At 47.7% G+C, this 26,779-nt stretch overlaps 1 protein-coding gene across 1 annotated transcript in view; it reads left to right on the top strand.

Moving 5' to 3' along the window:
• Positions 1 to 26,779, top strand: part of LOC311237806 (histone-lysine N-methyltransferase 2C-like) — a 159,001-nt gene that overhangs the window by 13,265 nt on the left and 118,957 nt on the right. The window contains 8 exon segments of the mRNA XM_084325783.1: positions 1,711 to 1,838; positions 2,113 to 2,256; positions 3,124 to 3,235; positions 5,811 to 5,974; positions 6,993 to 7,192; positions 15,171 to 15,436; positions 19,670 to 21,682; positions 25,367 to 25,495. Of these exon segments, the coding sequence (XP_084181909.1) occupies positions 1,711 to 1,838; positions 2,113 to 2,256; positions 3,124 to 3,235; positions 5,811 to 5,974; positions 6,993 to 7,192; positions 15,171 to 15,436; positions 19,670 to 21,682; positions 25,367 to 25,495 (3,156 nt within the window).

The raw sequence follows: 26,779 nt of genomic DNA, 5'->3' as shown, positions 1-26,779 counted from the left end.
AGTGGTCAGTATGTCTGAGTGCATCCATGGCTCAGCACGATTTTTAACTCTGGTGGTTCTTCCATGTTGTTTATTATTGATGAGAATTTGGTTTTGAATCCATGCCATGTTTCTTCAACTAGTGTACCACTTAGCTCATCTGACCAGTCTAGGCTCTCTAGTTCTTGGTTAAAGGCCTCACTAGAGTAGGTTTTGAGGTCCCTAGATGTGACTGTTTTGTGACAGCCGGTCGATTCTGTTGAATATCCCAGTGCATAGTCGCATTTCAACACAAAAGCCATGTGCTTTTTATGGGTGTCAACAGAAACTCGAGAACAAAGGCCAGTGGCTGACGATTAGCCAACGAAACCAATTCATGTGATTCTAATGTAAATGTGACTGCTTTTTTTAAACTAAAGTTTTCACTATTTAGAGATACTGTAACTGTTAGCTGTTACAGTAAATATGTTCTTAAAACATTCAAACTGTGATATATTTCACAACATTTTTTTTTTTTTTTTATCCACTTTTTCTCCCATTTTCTATATTTTCTCCCATCACAATTTCGTATCATCCAATTCAACCCTCCCCTGTCACGAACGCTGTTTCTTGCCTCCCACAAGCCGGCTGCAATGTGGACTAAGTCATACATAGCACAAGTCCCCTCCGGTACTTGAGGTAACAGCAGTCGCATCTTTTCACCTGCGCAGCTCGATCTCTCAGTGGCGAGGAGTAACGCGTGGGAGGCTCACGCTGCCCCCGACACTTCCTGATTCTACTGCGCAGGCGCACCAACCGACCTGTAGGAGTCGATGTCCACAACGCCCGATCCCCACCCTTCAGTTTCCCTCCCCGTAAATACGGCCAATTTGTATTACTGCGGACGACCAGCTAAACTGAAAACAATGTGGAGAGCTGGATTCGAACACGCGAACCCAGCGTCTCCACATTGGTGGCGAGTGCCTTGCCCACTACACCACCTAGCCGCCCTATATTTCACAACATTTTTTATTTTTTTTATTTTTATTTATCCTTTATTTATCCAGGAATGTCCCATTGAGATACAAGATCTCTTCTTCCAGGGAGTCCTGACCAACACAGCACACAACAAGTTTCAACATAAAACAGGGCATTAAACAAAAAACATACAATTCAAATATAAATACAGAGGGTCATTTGTGCAGTGGCAAGGAGCATAATCACATCAACAATAGCATCAGGTAAAACAGTTACATGTTTCATAAAGGGCTAATCGTAGCATACCTTTAAAAGCATTCACAGTAGGAAGTGCCTGTAGACAAAGTTTCACTTGCAGCGTATTCCATAAAAAGGGAGCATAGTGGGAGAATGCAGCTTTACCAAGCTCTGACTGCATCAAAGGAACATTTAACAGCATCCCATTTCATAAATTTTCTTACAATCTGAGTTTCCGACATGAGCCAACTGCTGGGCCGGGTCACATATTTGGTTCTAGACTCAGGAAGCACACAGGTCAGTTGACCATATTTGGTTGTAGACTCATCTGATATAAAGTTGTACGGGTCCATCTTTACAGTTGGTTACCATGACACAGTATAGTATTACATCGTGGCAGACATCTTGGTAGGCAAACAACAGGTAATCATGTAACGGGTGAGTCTCATTGAAGGACAACTGTAGCCACTGAGCTGTGTTGCTAGTGTTGTTGTGGATGTGAGTGACGGGTGTCCTCTGTGTGTGTGTGTGTTGCAGGTGTGTGTGTTCTGCAGGCGTCTGGGGGCATCACTGCGCTGCAGGGAGACAGGATGTGGTCATTCCTTCCACTTCCCCTGTGCCGCTGCTGCCGGAGCCAGCATGGACTGGACACACAGAGATATACTGTGTACCAGACACACACACACAGGTAAATACACACACCACACACACACACACACACACACGGGGTAACAACATTTGACTGTGATTGAAGATGATTGACAATGATTGACCAATCTGCTTTCTGTTCCTGCCTCTCTCCCTCCCTCCCCTTCTCTCTCCCCTCCCCCTCTCTCCATCCCCTCCCCCTCTCTCTCCCTGCCTCTCTCTCTCTCTCTCTCTCTCTCTCTCTCTCTCTCTCTCTCTCTCTCTAGTATCTGAGTGTGTTTTGTGTAGTAGTGTAGGTGATGTTGGTGATCACTTGACGTGTTGTAGCTGTTGTCTCCACTACCATGCCAGCTGCCTCGGCCCCCCGGTGACCTCTGACCCACTGAGCCGGGCAGGCTGGCAGTGCCCACAATGCAGAGTCTGTCAGATGTGCAGGTAAAAGTGCACACACACAAACATATGTAAATCTGGAAAAGGAATTAGTAAATTATGTTTTTCAAGCTCTGAAAAGTTTTCGAGGTGTGCGGCTACAAAGTCAGACTCTGCATGGTCCCTGACCCCTGACCCAACACGGATCCTGACCCTGCACGAACCCTGACCCTGCACGAACCCTGCACACATAGTCGCTCAGGGTGCTGTGCAGAGTACACAGCAATTGTGCAATATCACTGTTGATGCCATGTAGACCGCACAGACCACCACAACAAGACATATGAAACAAGGTTAAGGTACATTGTAAATCCTTTTTCTAGAATAGTGATATATACATGGTTAACCGGCTGCATTCATGTAGCCCTTTTACCCAAAGCGCTTTACAACTTATGCCTCACATTCACTCATTCACCCAGACATTCAAACACTGATGACAACCATGCAAGGTGCCAACCTGCTCATCCGCTGCAGTTAGGGGTTAAGTGTCTTGCACTTCGACACGCTGCCGGGAGGAGCTATAATCGAACCGGTAACTTTCAGATTACCAGACGACTGCTCTATACCTCCTGAGACACTGTCGCCATGCAATGATCATTTATTCAAGGCGGGGGGGTATTTCAGGAGAAGCACCTGGTCTCTGGTAAAAGTGTAGTAGCTTTTGAACCAGGAGGCAGGGCCAAATGGAATGTCACTACTGAGGTGCATTATAGAGTCAGAACAGACGACATCCTCATCTCCTAATGCTAACTCACTGCTCTCTGTCTCTGTCTCTGTCCCTGTCCCTGTGTGTGTGTGTGTGTGTGTGTGTGTGTGTGTGTGTGTGTGTGTGTGTGTGTGTGTGTGTGTGCGTGTGTGCGTCTGTGTCTGCAGGTCACGAGGAGATGACACTGTGTTGCTGGTGTGTGAGCGTTGTGATAAAGCCTTCCACACACACTGTCTCACACCCCCACTGGAGCACACACCTGCTGGCTGGAGGTGCAAGGTGACACTCACACACGCACACACACACACACACACACACACACACACATGCTCACACACACTAAATCACTTTCACACACGGTACTACTGTGCTTCTGTGTCGACATCAAGGTCAGTAACATGTGTCGACATCAAGGTCAGTAACACAAACGCACTCAAATCTCTTTTTCTGCCTCAGTCTCAGACCTTATTTTTCTTTACCTCTACGCTATGTCTCTACCTGTCTCTTTCTCCCTGCCTCTCTCTGCCTCTCTTTTTGTCTTTCTCTTTGCCTCTTTCTTGTCTATCTGCCTCTATCTGCCTCTTTATCTCTCTCTGTCTCTCTCTGCCTCTTTCTGTCTATCTCTCTGCCTCTCTGTCTCTCTCTCTCTCTCTCTCTCTCTCTCTCTCCATCTGTCTCTCTGCCTCTCTTTCTCTCTATGTCTCCCTCACTGCCTCTCTGTCTCTCTCTGTATGTCTCTCTCTCTGCCTCTCTCTCTCTCTCTCTCTCTCTCTCTCTCTCTCTCTCTCTCTCTCTCTCTCTCTCTCTCTCTCTCTCTCTCTCTCTTTGTCTGTCTCTCTCTCTCGGCCTCTCTGTCTCCCTCACTGCCTCTCTCTGCCTCTTTCTGTCTCTCCCTCTCTGTGTGTGTGTGTCTCTCTCTCTCTGTGTGTGTCTTTCTCTGTCTCTTTCTGTCATCCCTCTATCTTTCAATTTTCCCTTTCTCTCCCTGTCTTTTTCCTTCTCTCCCTCTCTCACTCTTGTTTTCATCTGGAGGGAAATAGCTGTTGTTCTCAGAGAGGGGAGAGGAGAGGAGGAGAGATGTGAGGAGAGATGTGAGGAGAGATGTGAGGAGAGGAGAGGAGAGGAGAGGAGGGGAGGGGAGGGGAGGGGAGGGTATAGGAATAGGAAAGGAGATGAGATGATACTAGAGCTGTCCCCGAAGCCAGGATTCGAACTTTGGCAGTGTTTTTCGAACGGACCTTCGAATCATAGTTTTTTAAATTAATTTAATAAAACATTGTACCATAAAATTTAGAGATTTGGAAGACGGACGGTACACTCCAAAAACCTACAGCCAGGCACAAGCTAATGATTTATTACCCGCACAACAAGCTAACGTTGCTAATGATTTATTAGGCGGCACGGTGGTGTAGTGGTTAACACTGTCGCCTCACAGTAAGAAGGTCCAGGGTCCAGGTTTTCCGCGTTGCCAGGTACCCAGGTGGGGTAGCCCCTTTCGTGACTGTGATACACAGAGTGAATCCACAGTCACTTCCTAGCCCATAGCAAACCAACGTATGTTGACCATGAAGGACTGGTTCTGCCCGAACCGTTCGTTATACAAGTATCACAGAGAAATTTCACAGAGAAAAATAAACATTTAAAATATTTTTTATAAACTGGTCAACACTGCATTATTTCCGGCGTTGGGTGCATGATGCGCATGCGCTGTGATCACAGCGCAGGCGCACCAGGCAGCCAAATACGGAAATAAAGCCGTTTTGAGCAGTGTTGACCAGTTTATAAAAAATATTTAAAATGTTTATTAGCAACACAGCGCTTTCAAACCATCACGTATTTTTGTCCGAAACCCTCGTGCAACTGTGAGTACCTTTGAAATGTCTCTGTGATACTTGTATAACGAACGGTTCGGGCAGAACCAGTCCTTCATGGTCAACATACGTTGGTTTGCTATGGGCTAGGAAGTGACTGTATCACAGTCACGAAAGGGGCTACCAGGTGGGGTATCTCCCAGGCCTTTCTATGTGGAGGTTGCATGTTCTCCCCGTGCTCGCAAGGGTTTGCCCCCCGATAAGAGAAACCCAATGGAAAAACATGCACAACAGACCCTGATGAAGACGGGCAGGAGCACTTGGATTGGTCCCCGGGGCGCGGTACCTCGCCGACGCCCCTATCTGCTCCCGGCTGCCCTTGGGGGGAAGGACGACGGGATGGGTCAAGCGCAGAGACTCAATCGCATCGGCGACCCAAAAAACAATGCATGTGTCTGTGTGTTCCTGTGTGTGTGTGTGCCGCCCATCGCAAGTGTGTCGTTGCATGCTGAATAAAGACTTCTAAAAAAAGTCCTGCATTATTATATTACCGGCACAACAAGCTAACATTGCTACATCTAAATCAATAACGTTGCTGTACCCCGAAATTCCGAAATTATCCCCACCACTATATGACAGTGACGACGACGATGACCTCATTATTGTAATGTATAAAAACAAAACTAGTGACTCTTTCAAGTTCACGTCAACGCTAGAAACACACAGAAGCCGACTCTCCAACCTAGCGACATGCCGTGTGGAGTTACAGCTTTTCAGCAACAGACCGCTTTACGGCAATGGGAGAGGAATGGGGCGCTGTTCTAAAAAAATAAATAAGCGGAGGTTCAAACCCATTCATTAAGATTCGAGTGCCAACGTAACGAACGAAGGTCCGAACCTTCAAACGTTTGGGCTCAGCCCTAGATGATACAATGATAGGAGAGATAGGAGGAGAGGAAAGGAGAGGGGAATGTGATAGAATGAGTAATGAAAAGGAGACGCTGTGTATTACTCTTCACTTACTCTCTTTCTTCTCTCTTCAGAACTGCAGGGTGTGCAGCCGGTGTGGTGTGAGGTCATCCGGCCAGTGGGCCAATCACCCGTCTCTCTGTGAGTCATGTGACCCGGCCCTGCCTTGCCCACTGTGTGGTGTGTCTCCAGACCCCTACTGTCCTCAAGACTACTGTTGTTGTTGCTGCTGTCAAAGGTACACACACACACACACACACACACACACACACACGCGCACACACACACACACACACACACACACACACACACACAAGCTCTCTATAGAGACATGTATAGTTACATAGAGAGAGAAGGTGATTGTGCTTTCTAAGTCCAAAAGACCTATGTTTACATCAGTAAATTGGACAGCAATTCACCCCACGATGGAGCCTGATATAACCTGATGGAACCTGGTGGACCCAGATGGAGCCAGATAGGACCTGATGGAGCCTGATAGAACTAGATGAAGCTGGATATAACCTGATGGAACCAGATGGAACCTGGTGGACCCAGATGGAGCCAGATAGGACCTGATGGAGCCTGATAGAACTAGATGAAGCTGGATATAACCTGATGGAACCTGGTGGACCCCGATGGAGCCAGATAGAACCCGATGGAGCCTGATGGAGCCTGATGGAGTCTGATGGAACCTGATGGAGTCTGATGGAACCTGATGGAGCCTGATAGAACCCGATAGAACTCAATGAAGCCTGGTAGAACACGATGAAGCTTGATAGAATGTGATGAAGCCTGATAGAACCTGATGGAGCTTGATGGAACGTGATGGAGTCTGATAGAACCTGATAGAACCTGATGGAGCCTGATAGAACCTGATGGAGTCTGATAGAACCTGATAGAACCTGATGGAGTCTGATAGAACCTGATAGAACCTGATGGAGTCTGATAGAACCTGATGGAGTCTGATAGAACCTGATGGAGTCTGATAGAACCTGATGGAACCTGATGGAACCTGGTGGAGCTCGATAGAACCTGGTGGAGCTTGATAGAACCTGGTGGAGCTTGATAGAACCTGGTGGAGCTTGATAGAACCTGGTGGAGCCATGATGAATATCTCGTATTGCGTACCGGACAATTTACATTTTCTTTTTCTTTCAGCACCGGTTTTTACGAGCATTTCTGAGATGTATGCTGTTCATTAAATGCACAAACACACTGCTGTGCTTTGCATGACTAACGTGTGCGTGTTCCTCCAGGTGGCTCCATGTGGAATGTGTGGGCCGGGCTGGCGGGGGGGCCCAGGGCTCTGATGGATTCATCTGCTACATCTGTCGGCCCCTGGAGGTGACCATGGAGGACGAGACCAGACCAGAGAGTCCTACTGTCCAAGTCATCTCCTTACTGTCGCAACAAAGCCCTGCTCAGAACTCTCCTATCAGTCCAACACAGGCTCAGTGTGGCCATCCACCCCATAGCCCTACGCTGGTCATCTCCTCACATCCTCCGCAAAGTCACACGCAGGCTTACTTTAGTGCTGTAGAGGCTCAGCATAGCCCCACTGAAGTCATCTGCACACTGGCTCATCATAGCCCCCCATGCAGTCCTATGCAGCCCTATGCAGTCTTACATAGTCCTACCCAAGGCAGCTCTGTACTGGAGAGGGAACACCATAGTCCTACCCACACCCCATGTAGCCACCCCACCCAGTCTACAGATAATCAACTTAGGCCTGCAGAGCTTCCTCATAGCTCACACAGTCCTATGGTTTGTAGCCCTACACATTCTCAACATTGCTCTCCCCCACATAGCTCTACATATGGTGTCGATGCCCACTCTTCACAAAGCCCTACTCAGACTGGACCTGGCCCTACAGAGCATCAGCACAGCCCTACGCAACATAGCTCTGCACAGGATACTGAACTTACACTGGACCAGGATAGCTCTACTCCAAGTAGCACCAACCAGCAGCTTAGCCCTACTCACCCTGCTAGCCCTACTCACCCTGCTAGCCCTACTCACCCTCCTAGCCCTACTCACCATCCTATCCCTACTCACTCTCCTAGCCCTACTCACCCTGCTAGCCCTACTCACCCTGCTAGCCCTACTCACCCTCCTAGCCCTACTCACCCTGCTAGCCCTACTCACCCTCCTAGCCCTACTCACCATCCTATCCCTACTCACTCTCCTAGTCCTACTCACCCTGCTAGCCCTACTCACCCTGCTAGCTCTACTCACTCTCCTAGTCCTACTCACCCTGCTAGCCCTACTCACCCTGCTAGCCCTACTCACCCTGCTAGCCCTACTCACTCTCCTAGTCCTACTCACCCTGCTAGCCCTACTCACCCTGCTAGCCCTACTCACCCTCCTAGCCCTACTCACCCTCCTAGCCCTACTCACCCTGCTAGCCCTCCTAGCCCTACTCACCCTGCTAGCCCTACTCACCCTCCTAGCCCTACACCATGTGGCTCTAGTCACCCTCCTAGTCCTACTCACCCTCCTAGTCCTACACCATGTGGCTCTAGTCACCCTCCTAGTCCTACTCACCCTGCTAGTCCTACGCCATGTGGCTCTAGTCACCCTCCTAGTCCTACTCACCCTCCTAGTCCTACGCCATGTGGCTCTAGTCACCCTCCTAGTCCTACTCACCCTCCTAGTCCTACGCCTTGTGGCTCTAGTCACCCTCCTAGTCCGACTCACCCTCCTAGTCCTACGCCTTGTGGCTCTAGTTACCCTCCTAGTCCTACTGACCCTCCTAGTCCTACGCCAATTGGCTCTACTCACCCTCCTAGTCCTACTCACCCTCCTAGTACTACTCACCCTCCTAGTCCTATGCCATGTGGCTCTAGTTACCATCCTAGTCCTACTCACCCTCTTAGTCCTACGCCAATTGGCTCTACTCACCCTCCTAGTCCTACACCATGTGGCTTTACTCACTCTCCTAGCCCTACTCACCCTGCTAGCCCTACTCACCCTGCTAGCTCTACTCACCCTGCTAGCTCTACTCACTCTGCTAGCCCTACTCACCCTGCTAGCCCTACTCACCCTGCTAGCCCTACTCACCCTGCTAGCTCTACTCACTCTGCTAGCTCTACTCACCCTGCTAGCCCTACTCACCCTGCTAGCTCTACTCACTCTGCTAGCCCTACTCACCCTGCTAGCTCTACTCACTCTGCTAGCTCTACTCACCCTGCTAGCTCTACTCACCCTGCTAGCCCTACTCACCCTGCTAGCTCTACTCACTCTGCTAGCTCTACTCACCCTCCTAGCCCTACTCACCCTGCTAGCCCTACTCACTCTCCTAGCCCTACTCACCCTCCTAGCCCTACTCACCATCCTATCCCTACTCACTCTCCTAGCCCTACTCACTCTCCTAGTCCTACTCACTCTCCTAGCCCTACTCACTCTCCTAGCCCTACTCACCCTCCTAGCCCTACTCACCATCCTATCCCTACTCACTCTCCTAGCCCTACTCACTCTCCTAGTCCTACTCACCATCCTATCCATACTCACTCTCCTAGCCCTACTCACTCTCCTAGTCCTACTCACTCCCCTAGCCCTACTCACTCTCCCAGCCCTACTCACTCCCCTAGCCCTACTCACTCTTCTAGTCCTACGCCATGTGGCTCTACTCACTCTCCTAGCCCTACTCACCCTCCTAGCCCTACTCACGCTCCCAGCCCTATGCGATGTGGGCCTACACAGGAGATTTCTACACTGGACCAGGGAAGCATTTCACCAGCCTACTGTAGCATTATGGAGACAACAGGCAGCCCAGCTTATGTTAGGCCTACCTATGCTCTTCGCACCTCCATTAGTCCTTCAGCTCCATGTAGCCCATCACAGCCCCAGTTTATCCCAATACTTCGTAGTCTGTCACAGCCTGCTAGCCCTACACAGTCCTGCTCTACACAGCCTTGTCAGCCCAGGCAGCTTTGTTCTATGCTTCTTATTCAGCAGGCTAGTCCTACACGGCTTGGTGATACAGAGCAAAGTCCTGCACAGCTAAATACTTGTCGAATTAGCCCTGTGGACAGTCCTATGCAGACTAGCCCTATGCAGCTTAGCACCAGTTACCAAGACCAAACACTGGAAAGCTTTACCCTAGCTCAGTCCAGATCCCACCCTGCTAGCCCTACCTTAGCCCAGTGCATGACACAGCCTGCTAGCCCTACTTTAGCCCAGTCCAGAGCCCAGTCTGCTAGTCCTACCTTAGACCAGTGCAGGACCCAGCATGCTAGCCCTACCTTAGACCAGTCCAGAAGCCAGCCTGCTAGCCCTAACTTAGCCCAGTGCAGGACCCAGTTTGCTAGCCTTACCTTAGACCAGTCCAGAGCCCAGTCTGCTAGTCCTACCTTAGACCAGTCCAGAAGCCAGCCTGCTAGTCCTACCTTAGACCATTGCAGGACCCAGCCGGCTAGCCCTACCTTAGACCAGTCCAGAAGCCAGCCTGCTAGTCCTACCTTAGACCAGTGCAGGACCCAGTCTGCTAGCCCTACCGTAGACCAGTCCAGAAGCCAGCCTGCTAGTCCTACCTTAGACCATTGCAGGACCCAGCCGGCTAGCCCTACCTTAGACCATTGCAGGACCCAGTCTGCTAGCCCTACCGTAGACCAGTCCAGAAGCCAGCCTGCTAGTCCTACCTTAGACCAGTGCAGGACCCAGTCTGCTAGCCCTACCGTAGACCAGTCCAGAAGCCAGCCTGCTAGTCCTACCTTAGACCAGTGCAGGACCCAGTCTGCTAGCCCTACCGTAGACCAGTCCAGAGCCCAGTCTGCTAGCCCTACCTTAGACCAGTCCAGAGCCCAGTCTGCTAGCCCTACCTTAGACCAGTCCAGCGCCCAGTCTGCTAGCCCTACCTTAGACCAGTGCAGGACACAGCCTGCTAGCCCTACCGTAGCCCAGTGCAAGACACAGTCTGCTAGCCCTACCTTAGACCAGTCCAGAGCCCAGCCTGCTAGCCCTACCTTAGCCCAGTGCAAGACACAGCCTGCTAGCCCTACCTTAGACCAGTCCAGAGCCCAGTCTGCTAGTCCTGTCCAAGCTAGCCCGCCCTGGGGCCATTGCAGTTCTGTTGATAGCCCTTGTTACTCCCCGGTCACTCCGACACCACAAACCATCTCCCCTAGCTTAGCTAGCCCACCTCATGCCAGTGAAACGCAGGAAACCCCAGCTAGTCCCATTCAACACAGCTCTCTTCAAGCTAGCCCCTCTTGTTGCATTGAAGCGGTTGACTTTAATGCTAGCCCTATACGTATCCAAGCTAGCCTGGTTAGCACTAGCCCCACACATGCAAGTGAAATGCCTGTTTTCCCTTTCCCTTTTCACACCCTTGTTAGTCCTGTGCAAACCCCTGCTACATGTCCAATGGAGACTAGCCCTGTTCATGTCAGCTCCATAATTGTTCAAGCTAGCCCCTTACTGCTACAAGCTAGCTCCTCGCTGCTACAAGCTAGCTGCTTGCCACTACAAGCTGGCCACATCCATCCCAGCAAAACTCAGGAAGAAGAAATGGAGATAGTTGTGGACAGTCCTAGCCATACTAACCAATCACATGCTAGTCCCACTCATGCTAGCCCTATTCATTCAGAGGTTAATGCTAGATATAGTCTGACTAGTGTTAGCCCCATGCACGTTCAAGCTAGCAATAGTCCCTCTCATGCTAGTCACATAGAGGCTAGCCCCTCACATTCACAAGATAGCTTTAGCCCTATTTGCTATAAGTCGACTGATGCTACCCCCATTCACTGCAGGTCGATTGATGCTAGCCCCATTCACATCGCTGAAAACTTGAGTCCCACGGATGCTAGCATCATCCACAGCCCATTTAGGTCTTGTTCTGCCCATGCTAGTCCAATCCACATTCAAACCAGCCCTTATCCTGCCCACCCACTACCAACTACTCAACACATTGTTTCAGCCGATAGCAGCCATGTCCATGTTAGCGCTGAGAATAGCAGCCCTGTTCATGTTAGCTCTGAACATAGCAGCCCTGTCCATGGTAGCTCAAAACATAGCAGCCCTGTCCATGGTAGCTCAACACATAGCAGCCCTGTCTATGGTAGCTCAAAACATAGCAGCCCTGTCCATGGTAGCTCAACACATAGCAGCCCTGTCCATGGTAGCTCAACACATAGCAGCCCTGTCCATGGTAGCTCAACACATAGCAGCCCTGTCCATGGTAGCTCAAAACATAGCAGCCCTGTCCATGGTAGCTCAACACATAGCAGCCCTGTCCATGGTAGCTCAACACATAGCAGCCCTGTCCATGGTAGCTCAAAACATAGCAGCCCTGTCCATGGTAGCTCAAAACATAGCAGCCCTGTCCATGGTAGCTCAACACATAGCAGCCCTGTCCATGGTAGCTCAAAACATAGCAGCCCTGTCCATGGTAGCTCAAAACATAGCAGCCCTGTCTATGGTAGCTCAAAACATAGCAGCCCTGTCCATGGTAGCTCAAAACATAGCAGTCCTGTCCATGGTAGCTCAACACATAGCAGTCCTGTCCATGGTAGCTCAAAACATAGCAGCCCTGTCCATGGTAGCTCAAAACATAGCAGCCCTGTCTATGGTAGCTCAAAACATAGCAGCCCTGTCCATGGTAGCTCAAAACATAGCAGCCCTGTCCATGGTAGCTCAAAACATAGCAGCCCTGTCCATGGTAGCTCAAAACATAGCAGCCCTGTCCATGGTAGTTCAAAACATAGCAGCCATGTCCATGGTAGCTCAAAACATAGCAGCCATGTCCATGGTAGCTCAAAACATAGCAGCCCTGTCCATGGTAGCTCAAAACATAGCAGCCCTGTCCATGGTAGCTCAAAACATAGCAGCCCTGTCCATGTTAGCTCTGAGAGTAGCAGCCTTGTTCATGTTAACTGTGAACATGGCAGCCCTGTCCATGTTAGCTCAAAACATAGTAGTCCCACACATCCCATCTCAGCCTATGCTAGTCCAACAAATGCTAGTTTAGGCAATGTTACCCCTACACATAGCCCCACACATGCTAGCTTAGGCAGTGTTACCTCTACTCATAGCCCCACACCTGCTAACTTAGGCAATGTCACCTCTACTCATAGCCCCACACCTGCTAGCTTAGGCAATGTTACCCCTACACATAGCCCCACACATGCTAGCTTAGGCAACATTACCCCTACACAAAGTCCCACACATGCTACCTTAGGCAGTGTTACCCATACACATAGACCCACACATGCTAGGTTAGGCAGTGATATCCTTACACATAGCCCCACACATGCTAGCTTAGGCAATGATACCTCTACACAAAGTCCCAAGGCTAGCCCAGTTCATTTCAGTGAAACATATGGTAGCCCCACACAATCAAGCCTTACTCGGACCCAAGCTATGTCCACTGCAAGTAGTACAAGTCATGATAATCAAATAGCAGTTAGCTCTATGCTACAGAGCTCTGCCCCACAAAGTCCTGTTCACCCACGCTTTGCTCAAACCACAGACAGTCCAAGCCACAGTAGCTCGGTGCCTGCCAGTCCTTCTCATGACAGCTCTTTTCGTGTTTGCTCCATGTTTGCTAGTCAGAGCCATGCTAGTGAAATGCTAGCTAGTCCCACTCAATGCCAGGAAAGCCCCTCTATGGAAACCCAGGAAAGCACTGCCACGTCCACCCCCATTCATATGAGTGAAAAGCCACCTAACCCTGTCGATGCGAGCTCCACTCGGGCTAGTCCTATTCCTGCTAGCCCCATAGGGCCTAGCCCCACGCACATCAGCTCAAGTCAAGCTAGCCTCATTCAGACAAGCCCCTCTTATGCTTTTCAAGCTGGCTCCCTGCGTGCCAGCCCAGTTGCTAGCCCCATGCATTCAAGCCAGGTTAGCCCCATGCATTCAAGCCAGGTTAGCCACATACATTCAAGGCAGGTTAGCCCCATGCATTCAAGGCAGGTTAGCCCCATGCATTCAAGCCAGGTTAGCCCCATGCATTCAAGGCAGGTTAGCCCCATGCATTCAAGGCAGGTTAGCCCCATGCATTCAAGCCAGGTTAGCCCCATGCAGTCCATTGTGATTCAGGCTAGCGTTATGCAGTCCAGTGTGATTCAGGCTAGCGGCATGCAGTCCAGTGTGATTCAGGCTAGCGGCATGCAGTCCAATGTGATTCAGGCTAGCGTCATGCGGTCCAGTCTGTCTGAAGCTAGCGCTGGTCCTGTTAGTCTCGTCTGTGGCCCGTCCAGAACCAACTCTCCCCCACCGAGCCCAAAGGAACACGCACAGTCACAAAGGGAGACACAAGAACCTATGGGTGAGTACCTCTGCAGACATATACATAGTGTGTCCGTACATGCATTGTGCTATGCTTGTGTGTGTCTGTGGCATTGTGCTATGCTTGTGTGTGTAGGTGTGTGTGTAGGTGTGTGTGTGTCTGTGTCTGTGTCTGCCTGTCAGTGTGCATGTCTTGCTGTGTTCCCCAAATCTCACCCGCAGAGAGAAGGATGGGGCGGTGAGAAACACTCACTCGGCTGGGTGTCTTTCACCAGGCTGACCAATCACAAAGAGGGAGGAGGCTGGAGGGGGGGGGGGGGGGGGGGGGGGGGGGGGGGTAGGATGGATGGATGGAGAGAGAGAGAGAAATGGAGGGTGCTTCCATCTAAGCCTGTTAAAAATAGCCTGCAGGGCAGCAGGAAAGTTTTTTTCTCACCCCCTCAGCTAGAAATGGTCAGCACACTGTCATCGTGGTAACAGGGGCGGAGATATAATCAAAGAGTATAGATATAGTTATGGAAAGGCATCTCTGAAACACCAATGAATACAGTAATAATGGAATGCTGAAACAGCATTGAAAACAGTCCTAATGAATTCAACACCCACCACTGAATTACCCTTGAGCAAGGCACTTCATCCCCAACTGCTCCAGTGAAGCTGCTCAGTGGTCAACAGTGTCAGACTGGTTGTACTGGGAAGGTTCTTGTGGTCAACAGTGTCAAACTGTGGTTGTATTGGGAAGGTTCTAGTGGTCAACGGTGTCGGACTGTGGTTGTACTGGGAAGGTTCTAGTGGTCAACAGTGTCAGGCTGTGGTTGTACTGGGAAGGTTCTAGTGGTCAACAGACTGTGGTTGTACTGGGAAGGTCCTGGTGGTCAACAGTGTCAGGCTGTGGTTGAGGGAGTGGTGAAGGAGACTTTCCACCCCACATTGTGGGCAGCGCTTTTAGTCTGTCTAGAGAAAGCGCTATATAAATGCAATGATCATTCATTCATTCACTGTGGTTATACTGGGCAGCTCCTAGATGTGAATGTGTGGAACTGTGTGAGTTTGAAGCAGGGTGTTGCTGAAAGAGAGCATTGGATAATCTACCCCGGATAATAAAGGTTAAATAAAGGGTAAATAAAGGGTAAATATAGGTTAAATAATGCTTAAATAAAGCTTAAATAAAGGTTAAACAACATGGTTTGTTTTGCCTTTTTCAGACGTGGTCTTGGCTGATGAGGAGAACCACCTGGACGATCAGAGAACCTTGGCGGAAGAAAAGAAGATGGAGGAGAGAATGAGGGAACAGGAGGAAAGAAGAGGGGAGGAGGAACTTGGGGTAGAACGGGAGGAAGTGGAGGGAAAAAGTCCACAACAGAGGATAGAGGGGGAGCAGGAAAAGGAGGTGCAACAAGAAGAGGAGGAAATGGAAGGAAAGGAGCTCCATCTAAGAATGGAGGAGAGGAAAGCAGAGGATGAGGGAGCAGTGGAGCAGCAGGAGAAAGAAGAAGAAGAAGAAGAAGAAGAAGAAGAAGAGGAGGAGGAGGAGGCGGAAGATGCGTTTTTCAGCCATGAAAAAGAGGAGAGCTTTAAAGCGTCTTATTCAGGTAGGAAGTAACCGACATTTAAAAATATACTGATACAGACTGCCAATTAACACATTTATTTAAATAAAAACATTTCTGGGTACTTTAGTTAGTTGTATCTCTACAGGCTGTAGTGGTTTACTATAGTTAGTAGTATCTCTACAGGCTGTAGTGGTTTACTATAGTTAGTTGTATATATACAGGCTGTAGTGTATATGTGGCTGTATGTAGCTAGAGGTACACATTGGTAAGACTGATTAGACATTGATAATAATAATAATAATAATAATAATAATAATAATAATAATAATAATAATAATAATAATAATAATAATAATAATAATGCATTCTATTTATAAGGCGCCTTTCAAGGCACTCAAGGTCGCTGTACAACAGTTTAAAAACAGTTAAATTCACAATCGCAATCCATTAAAATATAAAAAATTAAAAATATAAAATCAGACAAAATAAAATCAGACATACGCCTGCCTAAACAGGTGGGTTTTGAGGTGGGTTTTAAATGGAATGATGAAGTCAATGTTCCTGATGTCGGGGGGGATATTGATGATACTGATTAGCTTGTAGCTAGTGTTGTCCATTGATGAAATTGGTTAACTTGTACCTAGTGTTACCCATTGATGGGACTGATATACTTATAGTTAGAGTTATCCGGGTTACTCATTGATGAGACTAATTAGCTTGTAGCTAGTGTTAATCCATTGATTACACTGATTCGCTTATTATTTTGGTTTGATTTATGATGACATAAGATTAGGGATGTCCGATATTATCGGCCTACCGATATTATCGGCTGATATTCGCATTAAAATGTAATATCGGAAAATATCTGTATCGGTTTTCTAAAAAATAAATACATTTTTGTAATATTTTTTTTTTTACATTTATTTAACCTTTATTTACCCAGGCAAGCAAGTAAGAACAAATTCTTATTTTATTTATTGTCAAAAGTATGCATAATGTTATGTTAATTCCACAACAAGAGATATGTAATGTTAATTACCTGAAATTATTCAGTTTTTTGGATGGGGAAACCCTGCATACCGTAATTCCTCTAATAGTAACCGGGTCTCAAATACAAGCCGGGTCTCTATTAATGGCCGGGTGCGCTCTTGAGCTAAGCAATTATAAGCCGGCCTCCTAATACAAGCCGGGTTACTAATATACTGAGCTGCATACTGAGCTAGTTACTTGATTTCACTTTGAAAACGTTGAAATGACCAGTGACCACCTGTAATTGCACTGTTTACTATTTCATACAGTACTTGGTTTCAATAAATGAACCCAGTACATTTTACTGGGTTCAAACTGACACAAAATGTTGATTTATTCATTATGATCCGTTTGAAAATTTGAAATATAGGCCTCCCTCTTATACAGGCCTCCTCCTAATACAAGCCTGGTACCCGCTACAGTTGAAACAAATACAAGCCGGGGTTACTATTAGAGGAATTACGGTATATCGGTATCGGAAATTAAGAGTTGGACAATATCGGTATATCGGTTATCGGTAAAAAAGCCAATATCGAACATCCCTACATAAGATGCTTATGATACAATAATTAGGATTACGAGTGAGGTTACTGTTTTATTATTTACATTATTACATTGAAAAGATACAAAGATATATTTTTTAAAGATGGATTTTCTAATACAGAAGAGGTATTATTTGGGGCGGCTGGGTAGCGCAGTGGAGAATGCACTCGCCTACCACCGCAGAGACTCTGGGATCGAATCCAGCTGTCAGCGGTACCTCCAGCTTGGTCAGTCGTCCCTACTAACATTATTGGCAGTGTTAGTGGGTGGGAAGCCGGCGGGGTATGTGTCCTGGTCGTTGTAAACTGCGGTTCCTACTGGTCGGTCTGTTCAGCAGGGAGGGGATCGGGGGGAAATAGCGTGAACCTCCACATGCGTTACATTCCCCCAGTGAGAGTCCTCGCTGTCAGGTGAAAAGAAGCGGCTGGCTGACTCGACATGTATTGGAGGAGGCATGTGGTAGTTCTACACCCTCCCTAGCCCGACAGTGGGACAATGCGCGCAACAACCAGGAAGGGAATAGGGAGGTGTAGTGGTTTACGTCATTTTAGTTTTTTCCTGTTCCACCCTCTGTTCCACTTAATGTATTTCCCCATTGACCATTTCTAAATCGGCTCGTTTTAGATAAATAAAGCATTAACGTTGGCATGGTGTACCTTTCTGTGCGTATTTATCCACAATCTATAGCTCAACATGAAAATATTCGCAATTAATCGTAAAGGTAGCAAAATAACAACGTTTATGTTTTCGTTCGCTGGGAAACTACACTGCTATTTGGCTCCGCTGACTGATGTCATCACAGAGTAGACGCCTGGCTTTATTCGCAGACCTAGGATCAGATTTCCCTTACATTCCATAAACTTAACAATTCGTACAATGGGAAAATAACTGACCCTGAATCTGTGGCTAGTATCTCTCTGGTGACCATATTTGTATTTATATTTTAAATCGTATAACGTTATTTCGCTGCATATTAAATCACTGTAAATACTAATGTAAATCATTGTTTCGTTGTACATATTGTGTATAGTTTACAACGTTATTGTTTTTTTACATGACGTTAGTAGCTAGCTAGCTTGCTAGCCGGCGTTCCCGAAACTCCTAACATGCCCCGATTTAAAATGGTTCTCTCCTCTTTGTATACATTTGTCCTCACAAACAAAGTATTCTGCCAGGGAACTTATGGACATGACAGTAGTAGTAGTTATAAGGTTTTTGAGCTTGTAACGTTAACGTTAGCTATCGTGGTATCAATGGGCCGTGTAGCTAGCTAGCTTGCTAGCCGGCATGATGCGTGTGCAGTGCTTGCCCCACAGGTCTGAGAAGAGGACCTGCACATTTTACTCGTTCCCGAAACTCCTCTACATGCCCCGATTTAAAATGCTGTAGACATAATGCTAACGTCTAGTACGTTTAGCGGGGTAACGTTAACGTTAGCTAGCTAGCTAATATGTATCAGCTTGCCGTGACGTGAGGTAGGCGACAGCTGCCTACTTAACAACAGGCTGCCTACTGGTAAATGTAGTTATTTTTTTTATGACAAATTAAAAACCTTATAACTACCTTTATTTCAACCAAAAATGCTTAAACAATAATGTTAGGGGGCGCCCCAGTGGCGAACCACATAGCCGCGGCACGGCCGACCCGGGTTCGATTCCCGAACCCATCGTTATTTGCCGAATGTCTTCCCCCCACTCTGTCTCCCATTCCGTCTCTCTCTCGCTCTACTGGACTGCCCAGTAGAAATAAAGCGATAAACGCTAAAAAAAAATACATCTTTAAAAAAACAATAATGTTAGTGGTAGAAGGGAACTAATTTTGTGCAAAAATGGAAAGCTTGCCAATGTTCATTCAGGCAGAATTGTTACAATAGCCAATAATCCATTTTCCCAATGATAAATCCCTATACGGGTGGAACAACCAGTGACGTCAGATTACACCTCCCTATTGGCATAACGACTAAATGGGGATGGGAGCAAAAAAAGAATACAGAAAAAGTGAGAACAAAAAAGAATATAAAAAAAAGAAGAGGTATTATTTAGAACATTATTTCATATATTTCTTTGTTATTTATTTTGTCCAGTAAGACTTGAAAAGAAAGCTATTATTTTGTTACAGGTTGATTTTTAAGTTATTTTCGTACCATTGAGATTTGTCAGAGATTACTTGAGGCATATTAAAGCATGTTGAGTAAATCTGGTTATAGAGAGATATTATTTTGTTATATCAAATCATTTCCAATCCATACAGAGGAGGCATACTTTAAATATTTTAAAATTATAAGGCATCTTTGAGTAAACTTCGAGTATCATTCGAGTGTCCTCTTTTTTAAATCACAATATGGTCACCCTATCCTAGTGACTGATTAGCATGTAGCTAATGGAGCCCATTGGTTTAAATTAAATTGTTTTGAATGTACTGTATGTATTTAATGTGTGTGTGTGTGTTTTTCTGTCTGTCCAGGTGCTGGGTGTGAGGACATCCAAGAGACCCTGTTAAGCAGAGCTCCTCATTCTCCTCCTCCTCCACCCTCCTCCCCCCAACCCTCTCCTCCCCCAGCGCGTGCCTCCTCTCCCCAGCCTTCTCCTCAGAGCCCCTCCTCTCCTCAACCCTCTTCACTACCAGCCTGCACCTCCTCCCCACCCTCCTCCCCCCAACCCTCTCCTCCCCCAGCTCGTGCCTCCTCTCCCCAGCCTTCTCCTCAGAGCCCCTCCTCTCCTCAACCCTCTTCACTACCAGCCTGCACCTCCTCCCCACCCTCCTCCCTCCAACCCTCTCCTCCCTCAGCTCGTGCCTCCTGTCCCCAGCCTTCTCCTCAGAGCCCCTCCTCTCCTCAACCCTCTTCACTGCCAGCCCACGCCTCCTCTCCCCAGCCTTCTCCTCAGAGCCCCTCCTCTCCTCAACCCTCTTCACTGCCAGCCCACGCCTCCTCTCCCCAGCCTTCTCCTCAGAGCCCCTCCTCTCCTCAACCCTCTTCACTGCCAGCCCACGCCTCCTCTCCCCAGCCTTCTCCTCAGAGCCCCTCCTCTCCTCAACCCTCTTCACTGCCAGCCCACGCCTCCTCTCCCCAGCCTTCTCCTCAGAGCCCCTCCTCTCCTCAACCCTCTTCACTGCCAGCCCACGCCTCCTCTCCCCAGCCTTCTCCTCAGAGCCCCTCCTCTCCGCCCCCAGCCCACGCCTCCTCTACCCAGCCTTCTCCTCATAGCCCCTCCTCTCCTCGACCCTCTTCACTGCCAGCCTGCACCTCCTCCCCACCCTCCTCTCCTCAACCCTCTCCTCCCCCAGCCCACGTCTCCTCTCCACCCTCCTCACATCTAGCTGCTACCTCTCTCTTCCCTTCTCCCCCTCAGCCAAGGTTTGCCTTTCCCCTATCCTCCTCCTCACCTCCACAGCAGCCCCCGTCTCCTCCTCCCACCTTTCTCTTGGACCCCTCCCAGCAACAAGCTGCCTCCTCCTTCTCCCTGCCCTCATCATTTCCTTCCTATAGAGCTGGTTCTCTTGATGTCACCTACTCTCCTTACACTTCCCCTGTCGCCTCCCCTTTCACCTCCTCTCACAGAACTGCCTTACCCCTCTCCCCCTCCCCCCTTTCCTCCCCATGTCCATCCCCTCCTCCCACGGCGGACTCCTCCTCACCCCTCCCCTCCCCTCCCTCCCTGTTTTCTTCTCACCCTTCCTCCTCTGCTTTGGAGCACTGCCTCCAAGACGAGGAATCAACCAATCAAGAAGAAATGGAGCCGGGCAGAGGGGCAGGACCAGAGGAGATGAGACTGTCCTGTCATGTGATAGCTTCAGACGAGGATAGCCAATCGGAGACTTTGTCCAAACCTGCTGTTGTCATGGTGACCAAGACAACAACAGCCACCACCAAAGATATCCACCAATCACACATTGAGCCTTTGGAGCAGGAGGAGGAGCTTTCAGAAGAGGAGGAGCCTATGGAGTTATCACCTCCCACCTCTCATGCGGAACAATATATTTCCATGGTGGCCGTGCATGAGGACGTTGCCCTGGCTCAGCCAATGGGAGAACACCAGGAAGAGGACATGGTGAAAGGAGTAGAGGAGGAGAGACAAACTAATAAAGACAATGTTTTTCCTCCCGTGATGGATGTAGAGAGAGGAAGAGACGAGGAGGAGAAATCAAAAATTCTGGAGAACGTGCAGGAACAGGAGGAGAAATGGGAGGAGCGGAGGGTGGATAAGGAGAAATCAGAGGAGGTGGAGAGGACAGAGTGTGACAAGGAGGAGGAAGAGGAGGAGCAGCTGGACACCTCCCTGGACATGGAGGTGATGGAGCTCATGTCCTCCTCTCCACCTCCCTCCCTCCTCCACCTCTCCTCCCCCAGCCCACCTCCCCTCCACAGGGGGAAGGGACGAACACTCAGAGCGCCTCCCCAGCTCTCCTCCTCCTCCAGACCTTCACGGGATCTGTCTATCCGTCTCCATGGATCTCCTTTCTCCACAGAGGCCTCCCCAGAGACCTCCCCCTGCAGAGCTGTCACCACTTCGCCTCCTCTCTCCCCACCCTCGCCTCCTACCAGGAGCACCTCCCCTCCTCTCACAGGGACAGATTATCCTGTCCACTCCAAGGTAAGGAGCGGGTAGGGAAGAGGTACAGTTTACTAAAACCTGTTTGATACTTCTGTGGTCTGTACGCTCTACATGGGGGATGTCCGACTCATATCAGGCAGTGGGCCGGATTTGTTCAAATGAGACCTCATGAGGGCCGGGTTAGCCTACTTGTTGTTAAAATCACATTTGACTCAACACATGGATACTGTATTGAGGCTATATTTGAAATCATTCAGGCCTACAGATCAATGAGAAATTGCATGTGGCACACAACACATAATGTACAATTACATAAAGCAGAAGAGTTCTGCAATAGAAGTGGAACAGAAAGCATTTTCCTATCCATGCAAATAGCCAACATTTCAAGTAGAAGAGAGAAGTGCAACAGAATAGATCAAGTGCCATAGAAAACATGTTTCTTATTCATACATATAACAATAACTAGGCTACATAGTGTATTTGAATATCTGTTTTATTGATTAATTATATATATTTTAAAGAATGCAAGTTATAGCTATAAGCCAAATGTCTGTCCCATTGGTTGCCAGATGCCTGTTTTTAAGTTCCAGCTGAGACTGAGGTAGGAGCTGGAAAACATAATGGTTCTGCTCCCATTCATTCAGAGGCTCTCGTCAAAACAATGGACTTCTTCGTCTTCTTGTATCAACTTCCCCCACTGTCGGCGCCCGTCTGGGATCGCTTTCAGAACAGACGCTCCATGGCTACAATGGTGGTCAATAATTTTCGCCATCAGCGGTGACTGGTCAGTTCAGGACCGTCACTCGTCCAAACGGCTTGTCAAATTACGCTTGCCGGATGTTTCGTCTTGTAACTCGAGAATGGAATCACGCAATAGGTTGAGTGTGGTGACGATCGAAAGGCGACAAATTCAACTTTCCAACAATGTATTGGTTGATCGCCGAAGACACAGCCCGGAGCCGACAGACGAGCACAAAGTGCCGCGACGTGCATGCGAGTGCGTGACGGCCCGAAAACGGGCTGTCCGATCCTTAACACATTGAGTGCTACGCCCCTTCCGGGAAGTGACCACTTCCGTGCCGCCCATTAACTCCATGTAAACGTAGTTGTAGTTTGTAGAACTAACCTATATTTTATAGTATCGCTATGGGTCTAATAACGCCCTTGAGTCTCATTGAGCTGCTTCTGGTCAACGTGCAAAAAACCGATTCTTTTTTTCATCCATACATTTCCATTTTATACCGTTTTGAATATGAACATAGTCCGGCCGCTTCTGAGCAATTCCAGGGAAAAGACACGAAAACAGCGTTTTTTGTTGTCATTTTTCGCCTGATTATCGGATCTTCCTGAAATCAATGCTAGATCATCACTATTATCCTTTGTCGTGCACGCATGCAATGTGGCTTAGAACGGCGCACCCCCCCCCCCCCCCCCCCCCCCTCCTGCAACCCAACGGCAGAACAGCTAGACACATAAACACATATAGCTTCAGTCGCAGTAGAAATAGGAGAACCGCTGCCCTAGAGCAGGGGTGGCCAACCAGTCAGAGACTAAGAGCCACAAAAATTACTGTGGTACCACAAAGAGCCACACCATATACCAGCGTTTCTCAACCTTTTTTTTCAGTCACGGCACCCTTCATGTGTTTATAGGTCTCACCCTCTGGCCTCTGAAGTTGCTAATGTCTTTTTTGAAAGTACCCTGTGAGACCCACGGGTGCAAAATTACAAAATCACTTTTAGCCATTTAAAAAAAGAATGTTTATTTAAAAAAATTTAAAGGGGAACTATTTTACTATTTCTTTTACTATTTGGGCACTTTTACACAATTCCTGTGAGTCTATGGAACACCTAGGTTTTTTTTCTAATCAAGTACTAAAAACCGCATTTTTCTACCTCAAGATCTTAAGCCGTTTTGAGGCTGGGCTCCAACCACTGTGTGGCCTGGTGCCAACTGCCACATCAACTGCCACATTATTATGCAGCTGAGAAATCTCTGACATCACAGATATGCACATTTTCAGATGACTCAGTTCAGTGAGGGTGAATATTGTGAGAGGAGAATTGGAAGAATGCGCCAATATGAGAATTAGAGACATAGATCCTATTAATATAAGTCCACATAGCTGAGAAACAATGGTAAACACTGAAAAAGTGCATATTGACAGGAGGAAGTGGCACATCCAAAAGTGAGTGTAGTCTTTTGAAGGAAGAGACTCAGGGCTTTCGAATTTCGAAAAACTACCCTACCCAGCTCACACCAGCCCCTCTTATTTTTGGGGATTATCTCCCACAAACCTGAACGTTATTGCCATAAAACAGAACGCAGTTAGTTTCTCTACCTTTCTGTGAACGTCTTGCAAAAAACGGTGTTGCAATATGATGAAAAATGGTGGAGAAATTTACATTATAAAAAAGATGGCAGAATTCAGTACTGTATCTACAAAACCTTCTGTTTAATCATCTTCCCTTTATTCATTTGCTTAGATTTTTCAGGTCTGGTCAATTTTAGCATGGTGTTATTCACAGTCAAAGATAATTTTTTTTTTTTAAATAGAATTGATATTCTCCTTTGGTTCATTACAATTTACTCAAGCCTAGTAACAGACACACTATTTCTGACACTGATCCATATATGTCCCTAGATTCAGTTACCAAGAACATGCAAATGGACCATTTAAATTTTTTTTTAAATGTTTATTCTACGTCCTTATGGAAAAAAATTAAGAAAAATTGATGGAAGAGCCGCACATTGACGGGCAAAGAGCCGCATGCGGCTCGCGAGCCGCGGGTTGGCCACCCCTGCCCTGCATCAAAAATGGCTATTGGGCAACACAGTTATCAATACAGTGTATTGGGCCATCTTGTAGGCTGTAATGCTTCAATGATTATGTTGAAATGGGAGCCGTCAACCTCTAAAAAATCTTAAACTCATACAGTAGAGGTTGGCGTGTCGGTCCTTTTAATGTTAGGTGCTTTGCTAAGAACCCTTCCTTGGTGCCGTTTTGTAGCATCTTTGTTTGCTTAAATCTCACACCTTGAGCTAAAACCGTGTGCGTGTGTGCGTCTCTCCAGCCTCCTTGTTGTTCTGTTCCCAACAGTCTGACCCCTCCTTGTTGTTCTGCTCCCAACAGTCTCACCCCTCCTTGTTGTTCTGCTCCTAACAGTCTGACCCCTCCTTGTTGTTCTGCTCCTAACGGTCTGACCCCTCCTTGTTGTTCTGCTCCTAACGGTCTGACCCCTCCTTGTTGTTCTGCTCCTAACAGTCTGACCCCTCCTTGTTGTTCTGCTCCTAACAGTCTGACCCCTCCTTGTTGTTCTGCTCCTAACAGTCTGACCCCTCCTTGTTGTTCTGCTCCTAACAGTCTGACCCCTCCTTGTTGTTCTGCTCCTAACAGTCTGACCCCTCCTTGTTGTTCTGCTCCTAACGGTCTGACCCCTCCTTGTTGTTCTGCTCCTAACAGTCTGACCCCTCCTTGTTGTTCTGCTCCTAACAGTCTGACCCCTCCTTGTTGTTCTGCTCCTAACAGTCTGACCCCTCCTTGTTGTTCTGCTCCTAACAGTCTGACCCCTCCTTGTTGTTCTGCTCCTAACGGTCTGACCCCTCCTTGTTGTTCTGCTCCTAACAGTCTGACCCCTCCTTGTTGTTCTGCTCCTAACGGTCTGACCCCTCCTTGTTGTTCTGCTCCTAACGGTCTGACCCCTCCTTGTTCTCTACTTCTAGCCCCAGGCCTACGCCACAAGTGTGCTGCCTCCCTCCACCACAGTGATCCCTCTCACCCCCAAGATCGGCATGGGGAAGCCGGCCATCACCAAGAGGAAATTCTCTCCTGGCAGACCAAGGGTTAAACAGGTGAGGAGGTTTAACCCTTTATTCACTCATAACGTCCTGCTACACACTCGCTCACATACAGGGGGCCTCTGTTGGCGTGTGTGTGTGTGTGTGTGCGAGCTCGTGTGTGTGTGTGTGTGTGTGGGTGGCTGCTATGCAAATACACAAATAGCAAGTACTCATAGCCCTCACGAGTACATGCACACAAGTACACACACAAGTTCAAGTTTCAAGTTTGTTTTTATTTGTCACATATAAACGTACATGTACTTCACAGTGAAATGCTTTGTTCTGTATGAGCCCCTGAGAATGCTTCATACAGTAAAAACAAGTAAAGGAGGAATAACACTAAAATATACAATTTACAATACAATATACAAACTAAAGTACAATCTAAGTACAGTGAAAGACAATGAGGTACAAATGCAGACTTAATGAGGTACAAAACTTTTAAGACGAGGTGCAAATGCAAATGAGGAATGAATGTAGTGCAAATCTTTTAATAATAGATAAATAAATATAATGTAGTGTTAAAGTGTCTAAAGTGAGTGTTAAGGTGAGTGTTTGTTTAGACTGCTTAGACAACCTACACAGTAGCTGCGTAGACAGCCTACACAAATACTCAACCTGCACAGACGACAATAACCAAAACCAGTACCAACCAACAAGCCTGTATAAACACACCAGTACTGTATAGAAACACAGATGCCTCCAGTAATATTAATGTGTGGGTGTAGTTATTATATTTCTACAATACTATGATGTCTTTAGAAACACCCTTCTTCCCCTTCCACAGTTTTTTCTCTTTCCTCTCCTCATCCCTTTGCTCTACCCCTCTGTGGAGAAGCTGACCGCTAGAATCAGCAGGATCCAATGCTATGTGTGTCTGTGTGTGTGTGCCCACGCATGCACCTTTTTACAGATGGAGCACAGTAGAGCGCCTCCATTGCCGCAGTAGGGTCGCAGTAGGGGGCGCTCAGGTTACACCAGGTTGACACCCACATTGATTTGACTTTTTGTCTCTCCTGACTTTCTCTCCCACAAGTTGCATCATCACAGCTGATCAAAAAAAAATCCTCTACTTTAGTTGAATCAATATGATCAATGGATTCACATGAACAATAAATAATAAGGCTGTTTTATACAATATTGTTTGTGTAATTATATCTGTACATACTGTATCATACATACAGTACATATCAGCTCTACCTGTGATTATAAAAGAGCAGCGATTCACTGCGCCGCTGCTCTTTTTATAATCACAAGCCCTTTTCACACAGACTTTGTTGCATATACCGTGCTATG

The sequence above is a fragment of the Notolepis coatsorum genome (genome assembly GCF_963971535.1).
Source record: "Notolepis coatsorum genome assembly, chromosome: 12".
Taxonomy (NCBI): domain Eukaryota; kingdom Metazoa; phylum Chordata; class Actinopteri; order Aulopiformes; family Paralepididae; genus Notolepis; species Notolepis coatsorum.
This window is presented reverse-complemented; position numbering and strand designations above follow the sequence as displayed.